This window comes from Psammomys obesus, unplaced genomic scaffold (assembly GCF_907164565.1).
Source record: "Psammomys obesus unplaced genomic scaffold, mPsaObe1.curated_primary_1811, whole genome shotgun sequence".
Lineage (NCBI taxonomy): Eukaryota > Metazoa > Chordata > Mammalia > Rodentia > Muridae > Psammomys > Psammomys obesus.
Genome location: NW_026586383.1, coordinates 754,155 through 780,240, shown reverse-complemented (window position 1 = coordinate 780,240; position 26,086 = coordinate 754,155). Strand labels below are relative to the sequence as shown.

General features: G+C 38.0%; 1 protein-coding gene across 1 annotated transcript in view; it reads right to left on the bottom strand.

The window, feature by feature from the left end:
- Setd2 (SET domain containing 2, histone lysine methyltransferase) overlaps positions 1–25,870 on the bottom strand; it is a 77,660-nt gene extending 51,790 nt beyond the window's left edge. Inside the window, exons 1-8 of the mRNA XM_055601590.1 lie at positions 21,573–25,870; positions 17,679–17,810; positions 14,613–14,741; positions 10,385–10,508; positions 8,934–9,011; positions 6,117–6,214; positions 3,492–3,618; positions 1,389–1,523 (exon numbers count right to left, since the gene is read on the bottom strand). Of these exons, the coding sequence (XP_055457565.1) occupies positions 1,389–1,523; positions 3,492–3,618; positions 6,117–6,214; positions 8,934–9,011; positions 10,385–10,508; positions 14,613–14,741; positions 17,679–17,810; positions 21,573–25,825 (5,076 nt within the window). The 5' untranslated portion in view covers positions 25,826–25,870. The remainder of the gene's footprint in view (positions 1–1,388; positions 1,524–3,491; positions 3,619–6,116; positions 6,215–8,933; positions 9,012–10,384; positions 10,509–14,612; positions 14,742–17,678; positions 17,811–21,572) is intronic.
- Between the last annotated feature and the right edge of the window lie 216 nt (positions 25,871–26,086).

Here is a 26,086-nt window from a genome sequence, read left to right as displayed (position 1 = left end):
CTCAATTATCTGTTGTCACTCCCATTCTCACTGATCCATTTCTTCTTTCCAATAAGTCCCCATTCTACTTTCATGTCTCTTAGGAATTTAATCAGTTACTTAAAAGGAATATAATTACAAAACTGAAAATAATATCTCTTGTGATGGCTCATTCCTTTAATCCCAGCACTTGGGAGGGAGAGGCAAGCAGATCTCTGAGTTTGAGGTCAGCCTGGTCTACAGAGTGAACTCTGGGTCAGCCAGAGCTACAGACCTTTCTCAAAAAACCAAATATATATATATTGCATTTAGATTTTACTAATAAAGTGGAAAATTATGCTTCACGAAATTAAAGGTGCTTGTCTTTAAGCCTAATGACCTAGGTTCAATCCCTAGGTCTCACATGGTAAAAATAGGGAGTTCCTCCTCCACTGACCTCCAAAGACATGTGTACACACACATACAATAAATCAATGTAATAACTTAAAAATAAACAAATTTAGGAACTCAGTTCAAGGAAATCTGACACCCTTTACTGACCTCTGCAGGTACTAGACAAGCACATAGTGCACATGCATGCACACAGAGGCAACACACACATATACACACAGAGAAAATAAAAATAATCTTAAGGGAAGAAATTCTGTTCTGAATGACAAATTTTGCTGAAAATGCTATAACCATGAAAATTAGCTTTTAAATTATTTTTTTCTCTTTCACTGAGGTTCTTATTCAAAAAGCCTTTTCTTTCCTGATAACTGGTTTTGTTTTGTTTCATTTCTGCAAAGCTAGGGTTTGCGCCTGTGGCTTCATCATGCTAGATAAGCACTCTACCACTAAACTATACCACCAAACCTCCTGTTAAGATTTCTTTAGATATTTTATTATCTATTTTTTATGGCATACTTAGTAAATTGGAATACAACTGCTAAAATTCTTTGCTTTGAGATTTATAGTAAAATAGTTTTGGTATACTAGTAACTCGCAGACAAACAGAGCTGTATCAAGAACCATGAATTATTACACTAAAAGAAATCTCACCATGTGCTTTTAACTGAAGAAAATAATACTGAACTGTTTAGCCATTTTCAAGAGTATGAACTTTCAAAGTCCTAAAGAACTTGCAAGTCAAGCCAGGCATGGTGTCACATGCCTTTAGTCCCAGCACTCAAGAGGCAGAGACAGGTGAATCTCTCTGAGTTCAAGGATAGCCTGGTCTACAAAGCAAGTCTGGGACAACCAAGGTTCTGTTACACAGACAAACCCTGTTTTGAAAAACCAAAAAGAGGAAAAAGAATTTCAATGTCCATTTAAAACATGGTTAACTTTTCTCCATTAGCCAAATTTTAGTTTAAATGTCCCACCTCAAATTCAGAAACAAAAAAATTAATTAGTATCAAAGTGCCTACCTGAATGAGCTTGAGACAGGTAAGTTTCTGTTCCAAAGTTTCAATTCTAACCATGAGCCGGGATAAACTAAGAACCTGGTTTTTATCAGAGAGGCCCTCACCATTTTCCGTCAGCGCTTCTAGCTCTCCATCCACCTACCACAGCAAAGAAAAAATCTAGTTATAAAAAAAGTACAACCTACTCATGTATTCAAACAACCTGGGGGGGGGGGGGGAAATTTAGCTCCACAAGTAATTTAGAAAAAGAAAAATAAGGCCACAGGAAGTAACCAAGCTATTAGAGCAGTGGGTGTGGGGGCGGGAGCAAGAAACACGCACACACCCACACAAGCATGCCTGCATGTGCCCACACCCACCACTAAGCCATACCTGAAAATCAACATTGAAAGTTGAGGCAGAAGACCATGAACTCCTTAGGCTAGCCTAGGCTACTCTGTCTCAAAGCAAGGCACAACATCTGATAACATCAAATCTACTGCTGAAATACACATTGAAAGCCAGCTAAGGTAGCCTTAATCCCGGCCATCAGGAGGCAGATGGGCATCTGTGAATTCAAGGCCAGCCTGGTCTATAAAGTGAATTCCAAGACAGACAGAGTTACAGAGAAACTATCTTGAAACTTTTAAATACATAAATAAAAAGAAATATAAATTGATAAGATCAATCTGAAAAGCATTTCATTCATTCAACAGCTATGTGAACAAGAAATTACTTAAGGCCTGGGGATGAGGTTCAATGGCAAAATACCTGCCTAACACACATACCGCCGTGTTTGATTCCCCAGTACTCAGCATTTCTGGACATGGTGCATCAGGCCTATAATGCAAGTTCTTAGGAAGTTGCAACAGGAGATTTCCAAATGTTGAGGCCTACTCTGGCTACACAATAATTATCAGGTCAGTGACATGTTCAGTGTATAAAGGCACCTGCTTCCATGTCTAACTTAGTTATAGCCCACACAGTAGGAGAGGAAAAAAAATGCCTGTAAATTGTTATCATATTTCCCAGGGCACAAGCACATTCTCGAGTACTCACATACACATACACACACACACACACACCAATAAAACAAACAAAAAGAAAAAAATTGGGATGTGAAAGATAAGGGATAAAGATAAAGATAAAGATAAAGATAAAGATAAAGATAAAGATAAAGATAAAGATAAAGAATAAGGGAAGCAGGAAAAGAGATTATGTAGTTCAAGTATATGTACTTCTAGATGCTAAGATGGCAGATGTTATAATCAATGTAAAATATAAAGACTGTCCTTTAGGGCTAGAAAGATGGCTCGGCACTTAAAAGCCCTGGTTGATCTTCCAGAGGACCCAGGTTTGATTCCCAGGACCCACATGGTGGTTCACAACAGTATGCAACTCTAATTTCAGGAGACCTGATGACCTCTTCTGCCCTTCACAGATATGCATGCAGTGCATAGACACATAAGCAGACACAACACTCAGAAATGATTTTCTTTAAAAAGCTATCCTTAAGGGAGATAAAGAACAAATCATACAAGATGAAAACAGAAAACTCAAAGCACTAGCTTTGTACCTCCTCTGCCCACCAATTCCACTTAGAAGAACGAAACATTTCCTGCTTCTGCACCAGGAAAATGCCTATTATGTTCACTATAGTCACATTCATAATGACAAAATGCGAATACACAACCCAAATATGTGTATCACAGTTAAATAAACTGGTATGTTTATTCGGTGAGATACATACAGGGCAGGTTAGATGGCTCAACAGTTAAAGGTGCTTGCTGGTGACCTGAGTCTGATCCCTGAGACCCACTTGTAAATAGATAACAGACTCCTGCAGACTATCCTTTAACCTTCACACCTGGCGGAGCTGCATGCACATGCACACCTTCAACCCCGAAAAAAGGCAAGCTCAAAAAAGAATGAGCCAAAAACTTTAAGCATAATTTAGAAGTTCCCAGTACTCCATTATAATCCCTCCCTATTAAAATAAAAACAGCCAGCCACACTTTTTTTCCAGTGTCTCATCCAAACCTAGACTTTCCTTTAAAATTAATCAGAAAAGCTACTTTCTTAAAACTTTTATCATAAAATTTGAAGAACAGATAGCAGCACACTTACCGAGTCCTTCTTTCGAGAGCGCTCCTTTTTCATTTTCCCTCCTGCTGCTCTAATGCTGACTCTGTTTTCTCCTCCCAAGTAACCCCGACAGTTAGCTGACCCACAGAAACACTTCTGAGCTTCTTTGCTGTTAGGGAACATGGAAATGAACTCAGCTATTTGAAAGGAAAGCACATAAAAGTGACAACATGCTAAAAACCATACCAACCTACAGAAAATAGTAAAGTATTAATTTTAAAATTCTTACAAATCTAATAGAAATGTCTAAGAATTACTTGTAAAATACAGTAATTCCTTTTTCTACCACCATCCTGTTTCTCAATTTGTGTGTACATATCACTACAGATTCAATCCACGTGTTCCACAAATTAAACAGAATTCTACTAACAAGCTTTTATTTCCAGCCCCCTTTCTACTTTCTAATTTTGAGAGTTTTAACAGGTTGGCCAGTCTGGCTTTGAACCTGCAGATCTCCTGCCTCAGCCTCCCATGCAGCTTGACTACAGGTGTGCACCACCAGGACTGGCTCCATCCTATCACTTGTTAGATAAAACAGGTCAATTACTTAAAGAATGATTTCTCAATTTTATAAACTACTTACTGAAACATGAAAATAAGCTATATACACAGCTGTGCTAGAAATAAAATTGCTAACACAGTTTAGACAACTATTATTTCTGTAAAATTGTTTAATCGGTACACCAAAAAAGTAAGATCCACTATTATAAAAACAAAAAAAATGCAGTATCATGACACTCAAATAGAAATATTTTAAATTAAACACATGACAAAGAATGAGCTCCTGTAATAACAAATATAGTAGTAATTGATGAAATGAAACCACAGAGGCAAGGGAAGTAAGTGGTGGAAAAGACTATTGACTTAAGTCTACAGCTCTGGGTAGACATCACCTCTACAATCTATTAGAGGCAAAAAAGCAAATTGTTTCACAAACAAAGAAGGATTCATGACTGTATCCAGTTTCTTTTCCCTCAGAAAAAAACAGCAGAAATCCTACACAGAGCCTCGTCTGTACTTATCTACTGATAAGGGAAGCAGGCAGTAAAAACAGGAATATTTCTTGACATTTGTTCTGGTTTATAATGAGGTAGTCTCAAAACTGGAACAATCAGTAAGTTCTAAAATATGAAATATGTGAAGGAATATCTGAAACAGCATCACAACCAAGAAAAGTAGCCACTAGTTTAAAAAAAAAAAAAAAGAAAACTGGACAAAGTAAGAAAATTATATTTTATCCTATAATAGCACTAAAAAAAAAAAAAAAAAAAAAAAAAAAAGATTAAAATATCCCAGAAACTTAATCTCTCTGTGCCTTTTAATACAAGCATCAAAAGCCACCAAGTCACAAAGGTATAATCTGAGAAGGAAGAAAGCTTTCAAAGTTTTACAGCTTACTTAAAATTTCCACCCTTTAACTTTATTCTATTTATTTTTTACCTTTTGAATATGGGGAAGGTAAGCATATACCACTCTGCCCTGCTAAAATAACAGTCCCACTATAGAGCCCTGGCTGGCTTAGAATTTACTACGCAGATCCAGGCTGGCCTTGATCTCACAGATCCACCTGCCTCTATTTCCCAACTGATGGAATACCCAAGCCTTTAAAAATTATTTTATGATTTCTTTATCTTTATTTTTGTGCATTTGTGTTTTGTCTGCGTGTATGTCCGCGTGAGGGTGTTGGATCCTTTGGAAATGTAGTTACAGACAGTTGTGAGATGCCATATAGGTACTGGAAATTAAACCCAGGTCCTCAGGAAAAGGAAGCAGTCAGTGCTCTTAACCGCTTAGACATTTCTCCTACCTCCCAAAGGTATTTTTAATATATTACTGGTACAATATGGTATAAGTCAAACAATACTGGCCAAGAATAGATAAATGTTAAACAAGGATATTATTCTCTCAACACGTATACATTCCAAATTGGCATTTCTATAATGAATTAGTTTTGTTTTCTGAGGAAGGCCAGGCTGCCCTCAACTTGATACACAGGCAAGAGTGACCTTAAGTTATGTTACTACTGCCTCTACTTCCTACCTATATCAGCAATTCTCAACCTGTGTGGTTCAGGGCTACTTTGGGTTGAACAACCCTTTCACAGGGGTCACTTATGTTATGATCCATAATAGTAGCAAATTAGTTATGAAATAGCAACAAAAATAATCTTATGGTTGGGGAATCACCACAACGTTAAGAACTAAGAAGGTTGCAGCGTTAGAAGGTTGAGAACCACTGTCTCACAAAATAGGATTCCAGGCATGCATCACCACACTCCATTTTTTATTTAGTGCTGGGACTAAAACCAGGGCCTTACACACGCTAGGAAAGCACTCTATTGACTGAACTACATCTCCAGCCCTATAGTATAAAGTTTTACTGAGTTCAGAGGAGTATTATATAGTTCCTATACTTTAAATCCCTTTGTAGTCAGAAATATCACAAAAAAAGGAAAAAAATTAAGATGGTATATGGCAGATGAGAACTAGTAATATATTATACATGTAATACAGTATATGAAACTTCTAAATAATTCACACAAGAATTTCATATTTCTGTATTTGAAAATCTGTTTTCCATACCAGAAGCAGCAAAACTATTACTTACCCATATCTTTGGAACTGATAGTCAAATGTTAACTCTGAGCCTGAAGGAACTAGTTTGGTGGTAAAAAATCCAACCCTAAGTTGTCCATTCACAGTCCACTGAAATGAAGAGAATAGACATTAGTAACCAAGTACTGTTTGTGCACGCATCTGTAGAAAGACCATTATTATCTGACTGAATAACACATATAAATCTTTATGTGATGGTTGTTTTCTCAAAACAAGGGGATTATCTCTTAAAAAAACTAACCAACATTCCATTCTTATTTAACAGACTATCAGATTCAATATCTATAATTTGCTTAAAATATAACAAAATACATCGCTGGACTGGAGAATGTAGCTAAATGGAAGCATGGGACTAGCAAACACAAGGCCTTGTATACAGTCTTTAGCACAGCAAAGAGAAAAAACAAAAAATTTGCTGCTTTTAACTTAAATATATTTACATAAATGAAAACTAATTTGATTTAAAAAAAAAAAAAAAGCAAGTAGGGGATTTTTGGTGTCACTAAGTATTACAACCTCAGCCTAATTTCCAGCAACAAACCCAGGTCTTCTGTAAAAAATCGAAATGTGCTCTTGACTGCTGAGCCATATCTTCAACCCACCTTCCATTTTGTTTTGAAAAAGGACCTCTCTTGTTTCTGCCCACAAGTTTTCAGATCATTTTCCTGTCTCCACTTCCCATCCTGCTATAGGATCACTAGGATTACAGATGAACACTACCACATCTTTTTTGTTGATTGGTTGGTTGGTTGCTTTTTTAAAGACAGGGTTTCTCTGTGTAGCCTTGGCTGTCCTGGACTCACTTTGTAGACCAGGCTGACCTTGAATTCACAGGCTGAACTTGCCTCCCTGAGTGCTGGGATTAAGGCATGCACCCACACACCCAGACTTTTTAAATTGTGGAGTCCAGGTATCCTAATTCAGGTAAGTCATCAGGCTTGTACAACAAGCACTTTTCTCCATCTATTACACTATCTCTCTCAACCATAGCTTTCATGAAATTTCTTTTCATGTTTTAAGGATTTATTTTATTCTGTGTATGAGTGTTTTGCCTGCGTGTAATATGTGCACCGCTTGTATGCCTGGTACCTATGGAGGTCAGACAAAGGCATCAGATCACCTGGTGCTGGAGTTACATATACTGTGAACCACCACATGGTACTGGGAATCAAACCTGGGACCTCTGCAAGAAGTGCTGCTGAGCTATCTCTCCAAATCCTAAATCTAGAATTTCTAATTCCTCTCTATTTCGGCTAGTTATGCCATACAAATGTTATAAAACAAACCGGCACCTGGAGTATTGATAAAGAATCTGAACATAGGGGCTGGAGAGATTGCTCAATGGTTTGTGAGCACCTGCTGCTCTACTAGAAGACCCAAGCTCACTTCCCAGAATCCACATCTGGTAACTCATAACTGCCTGAAACTCAGGAATCCATGTAATCCAATGTCTCTTTTCTGGTCCCCACAGACACTCATACATCACACATAGCATATACTCAGAAACATTCACACTACACATAACTATAAATCTCCTTAAAAGAACAAGAAGCCAGGCCTGGTGATGCATGTCATTAGTCCCAGCACTCAGGAGGCAGAGGCAGGCAAATCTGAGGCTAACTGGACTACATGGAAAGTTCCAGAGCAGCCAAGATTGTACATAATGAGACCTTGTCTCAGAAGAAAGTAAGTCAGGAGAGAAGGAGGAAAAGGAAGAAGGACAAGAAAGAAAAAGCCAAATGAGAGAGGAGGAGGAAGAAAAGATAGGAGAGATGAATCACTGACTGGTCAAGAGCACTGGCTATTCTGCCATAGGATCAGGGTTCAATTCCCAGCACCCATATAGTAACTCACCACTCCAGTCCCAGGTAAATCCTACGCCTTCTTCTGGATTCTGTAGGCCCTGCACACACCTTGTGCACAGACATACATGCAAACAAAACACTCACAGACATAGACATAATAAATTTTTGTTTGTTTCTTTTGTTTTTTTCAAGACAGTTTTTCTGTGTAGCCCTGGCTGTCCTAGAACTGACTCTGGAGACAAGGCTGGCCTCAAACTCAAGAGATCTGCCTTCCTCTGCCTCCCAAGTGCTAGAATAAAAGGGGTGTGCCACCACTGCCTGGCAACAAATTTTAATATTAAAAAAAAATTTAATTACAAAAAAAAAAAGATTCTGTATGGGATTGGTAAAAATTCAGATATAAGTTTGTGTTAAGGTGTTTTTGAAATAAAATATAGATTATAAGCAAGGACACTATCAAATGTAACAAATTTCTGGGTTGTATTTTAGACTAGAAAAATTATAGCTATAAAAATTATATTAAAAGGCTGACAAGATGGCTCATCAGGTAAAGGCATATGGTAGCAATCAATCACCAAGTACAATCCCCTGTACCCACAAAGTGAAAGACTCAACTCCTGCAAGTTTTTCTCTGACCTGTACATGAATATACAAATGCATACATGAGCACACATACACACACACACACACACACACACACACACACACACACACGTACACAAGCAACAATATAAATCTGACTTTAAAAAATCTTACTTTACTAAAGTTTTTGATTAATCAAAATGACCTTGGATATTATCATTAAAGTATGGTTATTTAGGCATACACTGTACTATTTTTCAATACTATATTTTTGTATTTTTATAAATCTAAATTTATTCCAAAATGAAAATAAAGTAGAATAAGAAAAACTTAAGAACACCTCTGATGCAATTAAAATTAATAGCCAAAAGGGCAATCCTGAATAAATATTTCAAAATTTAAATATATTTACACCAACATACCTTTTGGGTTTCACAGTTTGGCTCACAGCTATGATTCATGAAACGAGAGCAATTCCCTTTTTGAGTGGCATCTATTATCTGGGGAAAAGAAGAAAATTTAAGAGTCTTAAAATGAGATCTTAAAATATCCATGCATTTTGAAAAAGAAAAGCAGTAAGACAATTTTAACATGAAACACACATCTACATCCTTTTGACTCTTACCCTATTTTAGAGAACTTTCTATAACAAAGTAACAAATGGCGAACTGCTTTTTTGGAATTTTTGCTAACTACAGATAGTTCACCTAATGGCAAAACTATTTCTTGAAGCTGGGAATAAACTCAGCTGGTACAGTGCTTGTCTAGAATGTAGAAATCCTGGGTTCAATCCTCAGCACTTCATATAACCATATAGTAGTAGCACATGCCTGTAAACCTAGAAACTGACAGGTAGAGGATCAGAAGTTCAAGGTTATACTGAAGGACTCAGAAGTGCTAGGCCACAGTGTCTTAAACCTTTAATCCCAGCAGTCCAGAGGCAGGGGCAAGAGGATCACTAAGAATCCAAGCCAGCCTATTCAGTTCTAGATAGGCCAAAGTGAGATCTGGTCTCAAAACAAAAACAAACCAGAAAATATATATGTTGTCTCTCTTACCTACTTTTAGCTACTTCTCATATTTTATTGCATTTCAATCTCACATGTGAAATAATTCTTTTTAAAAGAGGTACGGTGCTACAGTTCAGTAGCTTTACAACTTGAGTATATGTCCAAATGCCCTTGAGTGAAAATTTGATAGGTCACACCCAGTAAGTCTAGAGGTACATAGCTCCCTAAAATTAGCATTTCTACCTTGAAGACAGAAGCAGATATAAGGATCTAGCAGAACTTTACCAAGCCACACATTTTTGAAAAGATTTATAAAATACAAAACACATTAACATGTCATTTCTCATAAAAAAGTTGTGTGAAACTTGTTTGAATCAACAAGTAACGTGCTCATTAATATCACTTTAAAATGGAATTACAGTTCCAAGCATTAAAATAACCCACATAAAAACATTCTGCAAATCATCCATGATTTTTAAAGTTGTCATATGAAGCATATATGTTCATGTTTACATATAACCACCATCCTTTCCCATCCTTTTGTCAACAAATAGAAACTCCATACTATTCTGATCCTTTCTGTTTTGGTTTGTTTTGAAACACTGTCTTATGTAGCATAAGCTGGCCTCAAATTCCCCATATAGATGAGGATGGTCTTGAACTTCTGTTCTTCCTGCCTCCACCAACCCAGTGCAGAAATTAGAGGCACTGGCCACCACAGATGGTTATTAAATTTTGTTCATTTCTTCTGGCCACAAATTTTTGTCACTTAAAGATCAATCAATATATCAACTCACCACACCCTAAAACCAATGCAACAGTTTCCAGATCTGTTTTAAAGTAAACTCATCCATGCTGCTCACCTCATCGTTTTTCAGGGCCATGAAATAGTAATGGATGTTTTTGTTCCGGGCATATTCTTTCACCCGAGCTTTAAACTCTTTATGATCAAGTACCTCTCCACAATATTCCAGGACAAAGGTGTTCCTACAAAACAACAAACAAACAAAAAAAAAATTGCACTTCCAGCCTAGGAATTATACTGAAAACTTACAAATTCTGAAAAAACTACTAAATATCATGTATCTGATGCCTTGGCCTTCTACCTGAGATCCCCCCCCCCCCCCCGCCTCAGTCTCTTCAGCACCAAGACAATAGGCATAGACAATAGGTAGGCGTCACCTACCTCTCTCCTAAAATATTTAAAAGACCATTCAGTCAAGATACTTTTTTGGAGACAGGGTTTCTCTATGTAGCCTTGGCTGTCCTGGACTTGCTTTGTAAACCAGGCTGACCTCAAGTCAGAGATCCACCTCCCTCTCTGTCTCCCCTGGCTGAGTCAAGAAACTTTTAAGCTTTATACATACTTCCAAGATGCATATTCTTTATATGGACATTAAAATAAATGTTTATGCTGGGAATGAAGCTCACTGGTAAAGTATATTCTTTGCACTATGTAATGCCCTGAGTTACACTGACACACACACAATTTAAATATGGCTTACAAATATAAAGTTAGTGATTCATAACTGGTAAAAAGAGCTCTAAAGAAACTATGATATTGAAAAATGCTAGGAAAAATTAAGGCAATTTAAATACAGCAACCCTTCTGGGCCCTTACTTGAGTTCTTTAATGATGATGAAAATCAAATTGGCTCTGGCTTCTTGGCTGGTCTCATTGCCTAGAATACTACCCATAATATATATGAATTTGCATAAAACAGCTGTACAAAATAGCAATGAAGAGGCCTTATTATGCAAGAATATCCCAAGATAGAGTTATCTTTCACACCAGAAAGAAATAAGAGGAGAGGAGGAGGAATAAGGGAAGGGAAAAGGAAAAAATTATATAAAAAGCATAAAGTAGCACCCATGCTTTCAGACCTGGACTTGTCCTAAAGACCAGATGACATGTTGCCTAACTGTTATGAAGAAGGACAATGAATGAAGTTTCACAAGTAACTCCAATGAGGTTTCAGCAATTTATATAACTCTACAGCCAACTGGAAATCATAACATTCAAGTCTACATTGTAATATATCTGAATACTTTTCAGACTGACAGCATACCACAGGCGATTTAGAAAATATTCAGAATAAAGACCAAGAAAACTATACTCTGTAAGAATGAAAGTCAAACTTTACTCTTACAGAGTGAGTTGTTCAGGGGCCTGGACCAAGGAATGGAAAAATAATGAATAATTAATTTTCCTAGGAATCAATTAGAAATTTGGTATCAATAATAGATGTATATGTTTTCTGTGACTAGTGTTGTGTGTACATATATGTCTGTGTTCCATGTGCATACCTGGTTGCTTACTGATGTCAGATCCTCTGAAACCAGAATTATGAATGGTTATGAGTTGCCATGTGGGTCTGGGAACTGAACCCTGGTCCCCTGCAAGAACAAATGTTATCTACCACTCAGTCATCTCTCTAGCCAGAGGTTTTTTTTTTTTTTTGGCTTGTTTGTTTTGAGACAGGGTTTCTCTGTGTAGCCCTGGCTGTCTTTAAGCCCTGCTGGTATTAAAGGTGTGCTTGTGCAACTGCACTTGCACCACCACCACGGGTTTTGGTTTTGTTTGTTTTGTTTTTTATTATTTATTATAGTATTCTGCCTGGATGTGTGCCTACAGGCCAGATGTGTGCCTACAGATCTCACTGTAGATGGCTATGAGCTACCATGTGGTTGCTGGGAATTGAACTCTGAACCTCTGGAAGAAAAGCCAGTGCTCTTAACTTCCAAGCCATCTCTCCAGGCAAGGTTTTGGTTTTTTAAGACAAGATTTCTGTGATGCTTTGAATAGCAATGGGCCCCATTATTTGAAGGCTTAGTCACTAGGGAATGGAACTCTTTAACAAGATTAGAAGGATCAGGGGGTGTGCCCTTGATGGAGGAAGTAAGTCACTGGGGGTGGGTTTAAGGTTTCAAAAGCCAAATGCTAGTCCAGGTTCTCTCTGCTGCCTGCACATCAGAAATAGCTCTCTGCAATTTCTCCAACACCATGTCTGCTTTCGTGCGCAATGCTCCCCACTATGAAGATAATGGACTAGCCTCTGAAATTGTAAGCAAGTTCCTAAATAAACACTTTTTTTATAAGAGTTGCCTTCGTTCTCTTCACAACAATAGAACAGGGACCAAGATACTTTCTCTGTATATCCCAGGCTGTACTGAAACTTATCTGCCTGACTCTGCCTTGAGGGATAGGATTAAATGCACATCCTATATTAACAACAAAAGTATACCTTTTCTCTGACTGCATTTTTTGTGACTTCTCTGTAGCCTCTACTTGTGTAGAGATTAATCACAAGTAAATGTGACTAATCTCTCGTTGGCTTCTGTCAGCTATCTTATATACTTGATGGTTCTTTCCTTGGTAATTCACCCATGTTTTATGAAGCTATTAAATCAAGTCTCTTTACATCCCTTTATTCTCTGAGAGTTTATTTCCACTAAGGACTTCAACTATTGGCTTTATTTTTTATGCTTTGTTCCTCCGCTGTAAACTGAAATAACCTGCCTGGAAGTTTTAACCCTCAAAATACGCAACAATGAAACAATTTTAAGAATGTAAAGGGGGGGGAGGAGATGGCTCAAGAGGTTAAGGTACTTGTACCAAGTCTGATTGAACCTGAGTTCAATTCCTAAAATATACATGGTAGAAGGAAAGAACTAATTCTCACAAGTTTGTTATACAGACACACACAAACACACTCACAAAAGTAAATCTTTTGGTTTTGTTTATCAGATACTGATATAATCAGTGTGCTCATTCAAGTTACCCTACCAACTGAAAAGAATTCTTTAAAAAACAACAACAACAAAAAAGATTAGGCCATCTGTTATGGTATAAACTTATGATTCCAGCACTTGGCAGGCAGAGGCAGAAGGATCTCTGTGAGTTCAAGGCCACCCTGGTCTACAGAGTGAATTCCAGGACAGCCAGGGCCACAACAGATAACCCTGTTTTAAAAAACTAAAATAAATACTTAAATTAATAATAAGACTCAGCTGGACAAGGTGGCACATGATTTAATTCCAGCAATTGGGATGCAGAAACAAGTAGAACCCTTTGAGTCCAAGACCAGTCTGGTCTACAGTGTAAGTTTCCTGGCAGCCAGGACTACATAATGAGACTGTCTTAATTTCAAAATACCCATAGAAAAACACAGTAAATAAATGTATTTTTATAACAGCCTACATTAGATCTCAGTAATAACACTCTAGTTACACAAGGCTAAACCTAAAAAGTTAAATTAGTATATTTATGATCAATATTTAAGGAGCGAAACAGATGGCTCCTCCACAAGTAAGAACACAGCCTGTTCCTCCAGAGGACCAAGTCCATGGGCTCCAACATACTCATCAGCTCCTTCAGGCATTAGGCACACAAGTGGTGCAACGTCCATACAGACAAAGCAGTAAAACATCCATACATAGAAAGTAAAAATAATCAATCCTAAGATGTTTCTTTCCGACCAAAGAAATGTATCAACTTTGTAAGTATTATGTAATAGTAACAAAATTTGAGGTCCTACACAGGCTGTCTTGTGAATTATGTAACTGCTAAAAATACTTTATATAGGATCTTTCCCTTTCAAATTCTCCTCCCTAAATTTCATCACTGATACTATGTGACACAGGTTTTACAACAGAGTTTAAGGAAATTTATCTTCCCAAAGTCAGAGCTTCACTCAGGAGTCAGACCCCACTAGAATGACCCCTCTTAAAATGGGCTGTATTATACCAAACATTCTACTTTAATGACAGTACACTAACCCTTTTACCTGAAACAAGTTCTTAAAATACCAGAATCTAACTAACCACTAAATAATCCAAGAGTGGGAATTTACATCAAGAAGTCTAAAGAACAAGCAATACCTTGAGACTAACAATTCAGCCTTGAAGATGCAGCTGAATGAAAGGCCTCAAAGAACTTTTTCATAATTTTGTGGAAATCAATTTATTAAACCAAGTAGTCATTCAACATAATCACCATTAGTAAGCATCACTGATATAAATCGTCTTCCTACAAAATGCCTAACCAAATTCAACAACACAAAAATGAAAAGTCATAGAAACAAAACTTACGAAGGTAGATCCTTGGCAGCTCTCAAGCCCCAGCCTTTCTTTTCTGTAAGTATAACCTCTACATCTGCATGCTGTTTTCTCTGAAACCGTCTATTCGAACAATAGTCTCCATTTGGACATCGAGAGGAACTGGAACAAAAAATGAGTAAAAGATAAATCTTTAAATACCATAAAGAATTGTAACATTTTTGCTAGACTGTGTTATATAACAACAAATATCTTTATCGCAGTTTATGTGTAGCTAACCAATGAACATTACTCAATATTACCACTTATATTACAAAAGCACTTAGAATTTCAGTGTCTATATTGCTCTTGAAGGAGTATATGCACAATATAGTCTAACCATTTGATAATCAAAATATCTGCCTGCTACTTTTGTCTAGAAAGTAATTCCCATCTGCATATAATCTTTGAGTACATTGACATTTACTAGATTTGCTAATCAAAGCTGTACCAATGAACCTTATTAAACTTTTATGTTATCATGCATGTGTTTTCTGATCATAGTTATTAATATTCTTTAAATCAGATTTATCTTGCATGCATGCAGAAATTAGAGTACAACTCACAGGAGTTAGTTCTCTTTTCCATTATGTGGGAGCGAGGACATCAGGCTTGCATTGTAAGGACCTTTATCCATTAAGCCAACTTGGCAGCCCAGTTATTAATTTTCCAACAACAGACATCTGATCTGTATTAATTTTATTTTGCTTAGGTTAACTTAAGTGCACTTCCTTTTACATTACATTCAAATCATTAATTTGGTCTTTTGAATGTAACAACACACATGTACACATATATAAATACAAAATTAAAAGTAGAAATAAGTGATTTTTCATTTTTTTTCTGAGATAAATGTATTTTATTTTTATGAAACTTAATAGGAACAAAAATAAAAGTTATACTTTGCTATGAAAAACAACTTTATTAACATTAAAAATAAAGAGCCCTGAGCTGGATGGACACTGTGTTGCACACCTGTGACCCCAGCACTTGGGAGGCAGAGGCAGGTGGATCTCTGTGAGTTCAAGGCCAGCCTGGTCTACAGACAAGGCTACAAAGAAAAACCTTGTCTCAAAAAGAGCCCTGAAGTGGAGTGGTAGCTCATTCCTGTACTCCCACAATGAAAAACTGTGGAGAAACAATCTCAGAGAGTTTGAAGCCAACCTGGACTACACAGTAATTGATTACCAGACTGGGCTATAAAGTCACAACTGTCTCATCATCAAAAAAGGTTGTCTACTCACTAAGTAGTCCTGGCAGTCCTGGAACTCTTGATATAAAACAGACTGGCTTCAAACTCAAGAGACTTGTCCGGCTCTTCCTCTAAGTGCTGGGATAAAGTGTGCAACTTCTTTTTATCCCAATATGTTTTCATATTAAAATAATCAGATGGGAGAGATGGGCCAGATGTTCTTCCAGAGAACTTGGGTTTGCATCTCAGCACACATATGGCAGCTAATAACCATCTGAAACTCGAGTTACAGGGCGTCAAACTCACTCTTTTGGCGTCCACAGGTACCATGCATTTAGTGCACAGGCTTACAGGCAGGCAAAAATACCCATACATAGAAAATAATAAAATAGAAATAAGAAAAAAATGTTTTACTCATCAAATTGGTTTTAAAAAAACCTATCTAACATTTTTAGCAAGGCATAATGATGCACGACTTCAGTTCTGCTAAGAGGGAGAGAGGCAGGTGGATCTCTATGAGTTCTAGGCCCAGGTAGTCTACATAGCAACTTCCAGACCAGCCAAGGCTACCTACACCCTGTGTTAAACAACAAAGAAAATAATTTTAATAAGAGATATTTAGCATTTTATGAATTATACTAATCAGTATGTACCATGAGAAAATTAATTACTGTGGGTCAACTATGAACAGAAAATGTAATGCTGCTGGGAGAAAAAAGTAGACAGGTTTGATTAGGTCTGATTATCCAGAAGTATATGCAGTATGTTTTTATTTCTACATATAAAAAAAAAAAAATGCGAGTTGGGTGTGGTGGTGTATACTTTTAATCCCAGTACTCAGTGAGGCAGAGGAAAATGGATTGCTGTGAGTTTGAGGCCAGCCTGGTCTACAAAGCAAGTCCAGGACAGCCAAAGCTATACAAAGAAACCCATCTCGAAAAACAAAACAAAACCAACCAACCAAAGAAAACAAACAAAAAGCCTATGTTTACACATTAATGCTTTTTCTGGAGAAACTATCAAAAAAAAAAAAAAGGGGGGGGGTTGAGCTTTTTTTTTGTCTTGGTTTTGATTTTTTGATACAGGGTTTCTATTTATCCCTTCCCTTCCCTGGCTGGCCTCAAACTCACAGAAATCTGCATGCCTCTGCCTCCTGAGTGCTGGTACTTCATCTTTTTTTTTTTTTTTAAGATTTATTTATTTATTATTTATACAGTACTCTGCCTGCATGTGTACCTGCAGGCCAGGAGAGGGCACCAGTTCTCATTATAGATGGTTGTGAGCCACCATGTGGTTGCTGGGAACTGAACGCAGGACCTTAGGAAGAGCAGCCAGTGCTCTTAACCTCTGAGCCATCTCTCCAGCCCGGTACTTCATCTTTGATTTATTTCATCATCAAAGTTTAAAGTTACCACAAGTTACTTCTCAGGGCACAAACATCACAAAAGGACTAAATTAAAGGCAGCAGCAGAGACTGACTATGGTGGTGTACAAGCCTTAATCCCAGCACTCAGGAGACAGAGGCAAATAGATCTCTGTGTATTTTAGGGCAGCCTGGTCTACACAGGGAGTTCCAGGGCCACCAGAGCTACATAAGAGATCCTATTTCAAAAGAACTATGAAAGAAAAAGTAGTAACAGAACATTAGTATTAGCAATAGAACTGCCACTTACGTGGCAGATGCTATAATTAGTGCAGGGAAATCTGTCATAATATGTTTTCTACTAAACATTGAAATTTTTATTGCTCTATTTATAAATATTCATTTACATGTAGGGAAAAGGTTAAAATTGTATCATTCACTAATTATTTTTCATAAAGACACATAATAAAAGAGTTGAGTAAGAGCAAAGGAACGTTTTCCTTACCATTCAATCATAAGGAGACGATTAAGGCAATCTTCTCCACATGCTATTTCACCTTGCGCTCTTTCATCTTTAGAAAGAGGGGTACACTCACACTGCATTCGCTTAATATCCCGATGGGATTTGTTCTTCTTTCTAAAAAATGTCATAAAATTAAGTTACGCAAGTCTCTTGAAGATAATATATTCAATCAAATGAGTACTGAATCTCAGGTTCACATTCATTTCTTAAGTCTACCACTCAAAAGGAAGAAAATACTAAAGTAGAAACACTGAGTTCAAGGCCAGCCTCGACTGTAAGGGCAAGACTCTAACCCCCTCAACCTCATCCCACAGACCGCACACACACACACACACCCGCCCCCCCCAAAAAAGAGAAGGAAAAGTAGATGAAAAAAAAAAAAATAACAATCTAATCATTGGCATTTGTTAGATAAAAGCCTGGTGTGGTGGTGTATGCCTGTAATCCAAGCTAGTTTCCCTTGCCTGAGGAAAGGACACAGGTTCAAGGCCTGCCTAAACCACAAGTGCATGTCCAGCCAGAACAGTATGAGACCCTGTTTTGGGGGATTGCAGGAAAAAGGTCTGGGAACTACTGCTAGCTCAGTTAGTAGAACACTTGCTGATAGAATACGAAAGCCCTAGGTTCAATTCCTCAGCACCACAGGAGGAGAAAGGGAGGGAGGGGAAAAAGGAGTATGTGGCAATGTTGGGGAGGAATGAGTTCTAGTCTTGAAATTCAATCCTTACTTCCTAGTTCAGGTCAGCTAAATCTCAGACTGAGCAATTTCAAAATACCAAGATTAGGAGAAAACAGCAAAGTTTGTGAGTTTCAAATAATGATGTGGCTAGTTAGCCAACGTTTGAGAATTAGAGCAAGGTGGTATATGCCTATAATCATAGCACCCTCAGGAAACCAAGACAAGGAAATCTTTGAGTTCAAGGCCAGCCTGGGCTACACAGGAAAACCTTGTTTTGTAAAACAAAACCAAACCCCCAGAAATCAGAACTTCAGAACTCATGAAAAACAAACAATTCAGCTGCCTCAGGAAGACCAACTCCTAAATAAGTTTCATGGGGCTAAGATAATGGTTCAGCGTTAACAGCACTTGCTGTTCTTGCACAGGACCTGGGCTCAGTTCCCAGCACCCACACGATGGCTCATAGCTGTCTGTAACTCCAGTTTTAGTGCTCTCTTCCAGCCTCCAAAAGTACTAGGCATGCAGGCAGTGTGCATATATACATACATACAGTCAAAACATTTATACACATAAAATCTTAAAAAAAAATTGTAGACATAGCATTCCATCTCAAAAAAAGCAAAACAAATTTTTAATCAAGAGCTTTGATTCTGCCAGAGCTAGGTACAGTGGTACAATGCCTATGATCCCAGCACTAGGGAGGCTGAGGCAAAAATATGCAGTTTATGTCAGTCTTGGCAACTTAGCAAGCTCTAGGCCAGCCTGAGTTAAACAGTGAGATCATGGTTCACATGTGAGAGATGGGGAGATGGGGAAGAAAAAGAGAGAATGTGAGAGTGAGTGAGAGAGAATGTGTATAATTCAACCAAATCTTTCATGGCATTTTTAGTGATGTCACACTTGTACACACCTGTTTAAAAAGTGAGTCGATTTTTTTTAAATAAAGCAAGCAAGCTAGTGAACACCTGTAGCTCAAAAGAGGCAAAGGCAGCAGGATAGAGATCCAAAGAGTTCTGGGCCCACACACAAATGTAGTGAGACAATCTCAAAAATAAAAGCAAAAATGTAAAAATGAATAAATTAGACAAACAATTCCGGAGCAAAATTTTCTCAATAAAAATTTGGAAATAAATGTGTAAAGATTATTAAAGACACTGGCACTTAGAAACAAAAAAAAAACACACACACACACACACACACAAAAAACCAACCAAAAACACAAGATATTTTAGTAGATAAATAAAGCTGTTCATAAGAACCCATGCCAAAACTGATAGTGTTGACATGTACTTGTAGTCCCAGCACTTGGGAAGTGGAAGTTTACAGAAAAAATCAAGAGTTCAAGGCCAGCCTGGGCTGAATGAGACCTTGCCACAAAAATAAATAAATAGAATAAAGTCTTTTTAATTTATGCATACAGTACAAAGAAAATTTTAACAAAATTTCTGAAGTGCTTAAAGGATGATAACTAGATGAATCTCAGCTGGGGGAAACTTTCCACAAAGGAAAATGGCAGTAAAGTACACATAAACACATTGAGAAGGTGGAGAGATGGCGCCACAGTGAAGACGGCATGCTGCTCTTCACAGGACCAGGGGTCTAACTACCAACACCCACCTCACAACTGCCTCTGAGGCTCCAGGGTATCCAACACCCACTTCTGCCCCTCCCCCACATATGCACCATTCCCAGCACCCAGAGGGCAGCTCACAACTGTCTGCAATTCCAGTTTCAGAGGAATCTGACACCCTCATACAGACAAAACACCAATGCACATAAAATAAATAATTATACGTAAATTTAAAAAAATTTAAGACAACTGGCAGAAAAACTACCGTACTCTAATTATGGTTTATCATACCTAAAGGCGCTGGCTTCATGTGCACTTGTTTTAAAGACAAAAGTATCAGGCTAGGGTGGTGGCACTCGGAAGCAGAGGCCAGCGTGGTCTACAGACCAAGTTCCAGAACAGCCAAGACTACACAAACGGTCTAAAACGAAAACAAAGAATAAAAGGAAAAAGAAAAAAGTTTCTAACAATCACTGGCCCTTTTTAAAAACTATCTTATTTCTGACGTGTATGAGTGTCCTGTTGGCATTTATGTCTGTGTACCACGTTTGTGAAGTTCCTGAGTTGACCAGGAGAGAACGTGGGATGTCCTGGGACTAGTGTAACAGACAGCTGAGAGTGGCCCTATTGTGTGGGTGCTAGGAACTGAACCTGCATCCTCTGCAACCAAAGCAAATGTACTTCCACTGAACCATCACCTGTCTGCTCACTCGACTTTTTCTTTCATTTTTCAGTCACAATTTCACATTAAAAAGGAATTAAGAAGAAAAAGTAGGCTACCTTAAATTAAACTTTTTAAGACCACATGAAAAAAGAGTTACATATGCAAAAATCAGACTAGCTTATCTTTCCCCACCCATGCCACCCCTGGGACACAGTTTCTGGCTATCCTAGAACTCACTCTGCAGAGCAGCTGGTCTCAAACTCAGAAGAGATTCACCTGATTCTGCTTTGTAAGTGCTGGACATTATACTTTTTTTAAACCAAATGAAAAAAAAAAAAAAAAAAAACCAAACTAGACATCCTTTTTCTTTTTTTAAATTTATCTATTTTTAGTTCATGTGCATTTGTGTTTTGCCTGCATGTATGTCTGTGTGAGGGTGTCACATCCCCTGGAACTAGAGTTGGACAGTTGTGAGCTGCCGTGTGGGTACCAGAATTGAACCTGGGTCCTCTGGCAAAGTAGTCAGTGTTCTTAACCACAGAGCCATTTGTTTCTCCAGCTCCTAAAATACTGCAACCTGAAGTTAAGAACAGAGGGTTTTGTTTTTGTTTTAAGATTAACTTATTTGTGTATTTTATGTACATTAGTGTTCTGTCTTCATGAACACCAGAAGACAGAATCATATCCCATTATAGATGGTTATGAGCCACCATGCGGGTGCTGGGAATTGAATTCAGGACCTTTGGAAGAGTAGCCAGTGCTCTTAACCCAAGCCATCTCTCTAGTCCTTTTTCAAGATGGAAAAAAAAATGGAATCTATTAGTAAATCTGAATGGAAAACATTTTATAGATTGTTACTTGAAATTTATCATTCAACTCTTATTTCAGTCTAAACTACTGAGCACCTATTACTATTTTATAAAAAAGTAACAAAAATGTATTCAAAAAGTATGTGAGGCTCACCTTTCTGTTAAATAAACATTTTCTTCAATAAGATCAAAGTAGCAAGGCATCTTCCCCAGCTTGGCAAATTCTTTCCACCGCTGTGGGTCCCTGAAGTCATCCATAGCACAGGAAGGCCCCATCAGCTCTGAATGTAGGGGCACTGATGTCTCCCCTTGTTCAATCTCCACTCTAACTTTCTTTCTAGCCTGTAGTTCACCATCACTTTCAGAATCACTCTCCAATTCTTGCCTTCGTTTTTTAGGAGGCCCTCTTTCTTTTATATCATTTTTTTCAAAGATTTTTGAAAAATCTTTCCTTTCATTCATAACTAGAGAGTCCTTAATTGAATTGCTGCTTATCTCAGGTGCTTGCACTGACCCCTTGTCCTTCTGATGGAAGAAAAACTTTGACTGGCTTGAAAAATGTGATCCACTTCGTTGATCCCAATTCTCCTCTTCTTCACGATCATCTGTTAAAGAATCTGGTACCTGCCCTTGAATTCGATCATAAGCAACCCCAGTTCCTGGAGGTCTACCTGCTGATCTTGGATCCCAATAGCCATTGCCCTGCCAGTAATTATGAGTCCCACTGTAATGTTCAGTACTTTGTTGATACTTGTGTGGTCCACATGCTCCATAACTGCTGTCAGGTTGCTGGTATGTGGTGGTGGGCCTTTCTTGTTGGGAGAAGTCCCACCCTAAGTTTCTGAGATCTTCTGATGAGTGCATTCCATCCATGCGGGAAATGTCACAAGAGGAAGAAAAATTCAGATCTGTTTTTCCTAGTCTACTGCTATCTGGCCTGTTAGAGAAAATCATCTGTTGCCGAGACTTATTTGGGATATCTTCAAAATCATCAGAAGAATAAACTGGTAGCTCTTGTGGCCTAGATGTTTTGGCTCTTACTGCATTCTCTGAATTCAGGTGACCTAGAGGGTCAGATTTCAAGTCTGTATGACTTGTACTATCAACCCCATCACTTTGAGGATGAGCAATTTCAGGCAGGTGATTATCTACTTTTCTGCTGAACTGTGAATAAGAAGTTTCTGGATTCCTCTCTGCTCCTTTATGAAGGAAGAATTTTTCAGTTTGGGGACAGCCTTTACTTGACATATTCTCAAACTTTTCCTCATATGCATGTCTCCTTGACTCTAACCTTTCATCTTCCCAGTGGTCAGAATAATGCCTGTAGCTCTGACTGCTCCGTGAAGAACAGGGACTTGTCTCTTCCGTGGGCAAAGTAGAATTCTTTGGCACAACCACAACAGACTGGAGACGGTTTCTCGGAATACTGCTGTCATCAGACTCTGTATCTTCTGAATCACTTTCTTCACTTGAACTTGCAGAAGATCCAGAATAATCTTCATGGATAGTAGAAACAATTTCTGGAGCACTACCACTACTGTCACATTTTAAGGTGTAAGTTATACCATCACTGTCTTCCATGGTTAAGTTCAAATCATAAGAAAATACAACTTCTGAATCATCAGATGTATGTGTATGGCCTCTTTGTTCTTCCTCATCTAAGATGTCTGCCCTTCCTCTTCTCTCATGCAATATGGAATTCCCTTCTTCTTGGGCCTCTTGCAAAGACTGCCCAGATAACACATTATTATGCCTGTTTTCCCAAGAAGCAAATCCTTTCCCTGAATCAGGAAGGGCACTACCTGCTTCTGTTTCTTTCCCTGCATAGTTTAAAAACTCTGTGTTTTTTTTACTCAACATTGCATCTATAATTGGAGATGTGTTCTCTTCACATCTTATTCCTGATGGAAGACTCTCAAGAGATGAAACAATACCTGAACTCCCTATAGGCTCATACAAATCATCAAAATGGTTAAGTGAAGCTGAACTACTGCTACCGATGCTCTGCTTATATCCATCACATGAAAATTTTGAGTGCTGATCGGAGAGCTCTCTGTTATCACATGTAACTGTTTTTGATTCCAAATGCATGTTCATAAAGCTATTTGAAGAAATCTTCGTAACTGAAGGTTCAATATTTTCAGCTTCGGAGCTCTCATTTGGAGCACAGCATCTATCTGAATCTTTGGTTTTGCAGCAAGAATGTCTCTTATCAACTGGCTCTCTAATTAATGTTTTGGAATAATCGATAGTCTTAACTGGCAAAGTAATGAGTTTATCATGGTGTGGTGATGACGAAGATTCTGTTTCCCTAAACGGACTTTTTGACTTATTATGCTCCCTACAAGTATCATCCGAGTCCTTTTCTTTGCATCTATCAATATTCTGAAATCCATTTGATGAAACCATGCAAGCTTTGATCAAAGGGGATACCTCTGATCCAGTCACACTATCATCAGAAGTCAAAGAAATAGCATCTGTTTTAGAAGTACAAAATGTTGCCACATCAGATTCTGTCTCTGGAGATCCATTTATATTTAATTCAATGGAACAAAAACTTCTTAACTGATCATTTTTCACTTTTGATAATGACTCCAATTCTTTAATACTATCATGGCTATCATGTCCTATAAATTCAGACTTAATAGGAGATTCATCTAGCTTTTTAAAAGTAGGTGAATCATTTAATTGATTTGATGGAGAAGAAGACCCAGTCTTTTCTCTTTCAGGAATTTTATTAATTGTTCTTAATTCACTACCTTTTGAACAAGGAGTCTGCAAACTAAATGAATGAGATTGTTTGCTTTCCTCATTTAATTCTGTACAACAGAAAGAATTTTTAAATTTATCAGACTTGGATATAGGTTTTGAAAGGGCAGATTTATAACGGGAAGTACTGTTATCATGCTTGGAATATGATGACCCCCTTCTGAATCCCAGCTCATTTGGGGGAGAACAACATCTTTTTATGGCTTCGTGCTCTGAAGTCCGTTTGGATTCTCTTTCTAGTTTTGAAGAATACTTTCCTCTTCTCTCCATCTCTAAGTAAGAGTTCTCGGTTTTACAATCCCGATCAGATTTAGAATAAGATGATGTCCTTAGGTCTCTGTAGGAATGGGAGGAGGTGCGCCTTGGATATGTCTTCTTATACTCATCTTCAGAGTCTGAGCTCTCCCGTGTCCTGTTATCTGTATAGGGCCGAGAATAGCGTGTCCTCTCACGATAGGGGGAACTCCTATGGTAGCGCCGATCAGAATCATAATAATGAGATCGTTCAGACCGAGAATAAGACAAACTAGTTCTAGAGGCTCTGTCAGATCTAGAACGAGATCGGCTTCGCCTTCGATCTCTTTCAGACCTACACCGGGAAGATACATACCTAGTATCTCTTTCAAGTTTTGAGTAGCTAAAGTATTTATCGTCTCTCTCTGTTTTAGATCTCGATGATTTCCCCAAATCCTCACTTTTTGAAGGTGCTGAGCTCTTTCTAAAATCTCTTTCTTTCTCAATGCTTGTTGAAGATTTTAAATCATGTGATCTTTGACTGGAGGAAGTCCGCACAGAATCTTCATCAGATTCTGAACCAAGAAATGCGCCTTCAAATTGTGAAGATTTCTTCTTGGAACTTGCTTTTTTAGAACTGAGGCTTATCTTAGAGCCATCTGAAACTTCTTCCTTCCCAATATGGGAATCTTCTTTTTGCAGAAGATTTTCTGCTTGTTCCTTCAAAGTTTGAGTTGTATGTTCTTCCAAACTGTTAGAGACAATATCCTGCTTCATATCCACCTCTAAAGATTCAGGTACAATTTTAACTGGCAGTTCTTTCTGAGCCCTAACTGCTACATCCACTGGTAAGGGTCCTGGTGATGTCATTAGTACTGTTAGTGGAGGTTGTGGCAAGGTCACTGGCTCTGATATTGGTGCTGGTGGTGAGGGTGACGAGGCTTGGGGAGGTGGAGGTGGTGGAGGGGGAGATGAAGGTGGTGAATCTATAGTTGACTCTGCTATGGCAGCTGGTAACTGTATTGGAGGAGGAGGAGAAGAACATGCTACCAATGTGGTTGTAGCCAGCTGTGGCCGGGATGTCACATGAAGTAGATGTTTCTTAAAATGAATTCTACCCAATTCCACTCTTGATTTTGGTGGGGAAAATTCTTCTGAAGCAGGAAGAGTATCTCCAGCATCCATTTTAACTTTAGGGTTTGAGTCTACTTGAAGAGGTGTAGATGGAGAGTTTGGAGAATCACTTTGCTTTTCATTGCTAAGTGCAGTGAGAAATCTATTCTGTAAAGTTTTCTTTGTAAGACTGAAGCTGAATGATACCTTTTGCCGTCCCTGTTCCTCCAAATTAACTTTTGTCTTTGTGCCTTTGGGCAAAAATCGACTAGAAGCAACACCTTTGAACATTGGTCCTTTGATGAAACCTGTTTTCTGCACATTTTCAATCTTTGCCTACAAAAGAACAGAACAATTACTACTGTAACAAACACTTTCTTTCAAAATGTCACTATCACAATTTAAAATGTTTGTCAGGGAAATAAAAAAACAGTAGTAGGACTTTCACTCTGCTACAAATGGAATTCAGTTGTTATGAAACACTCTAGGCATAACCGAAAGTATAAAAAATAATGAATCATTAAGTATATAGCCCCAGCTTTAACAGTTACC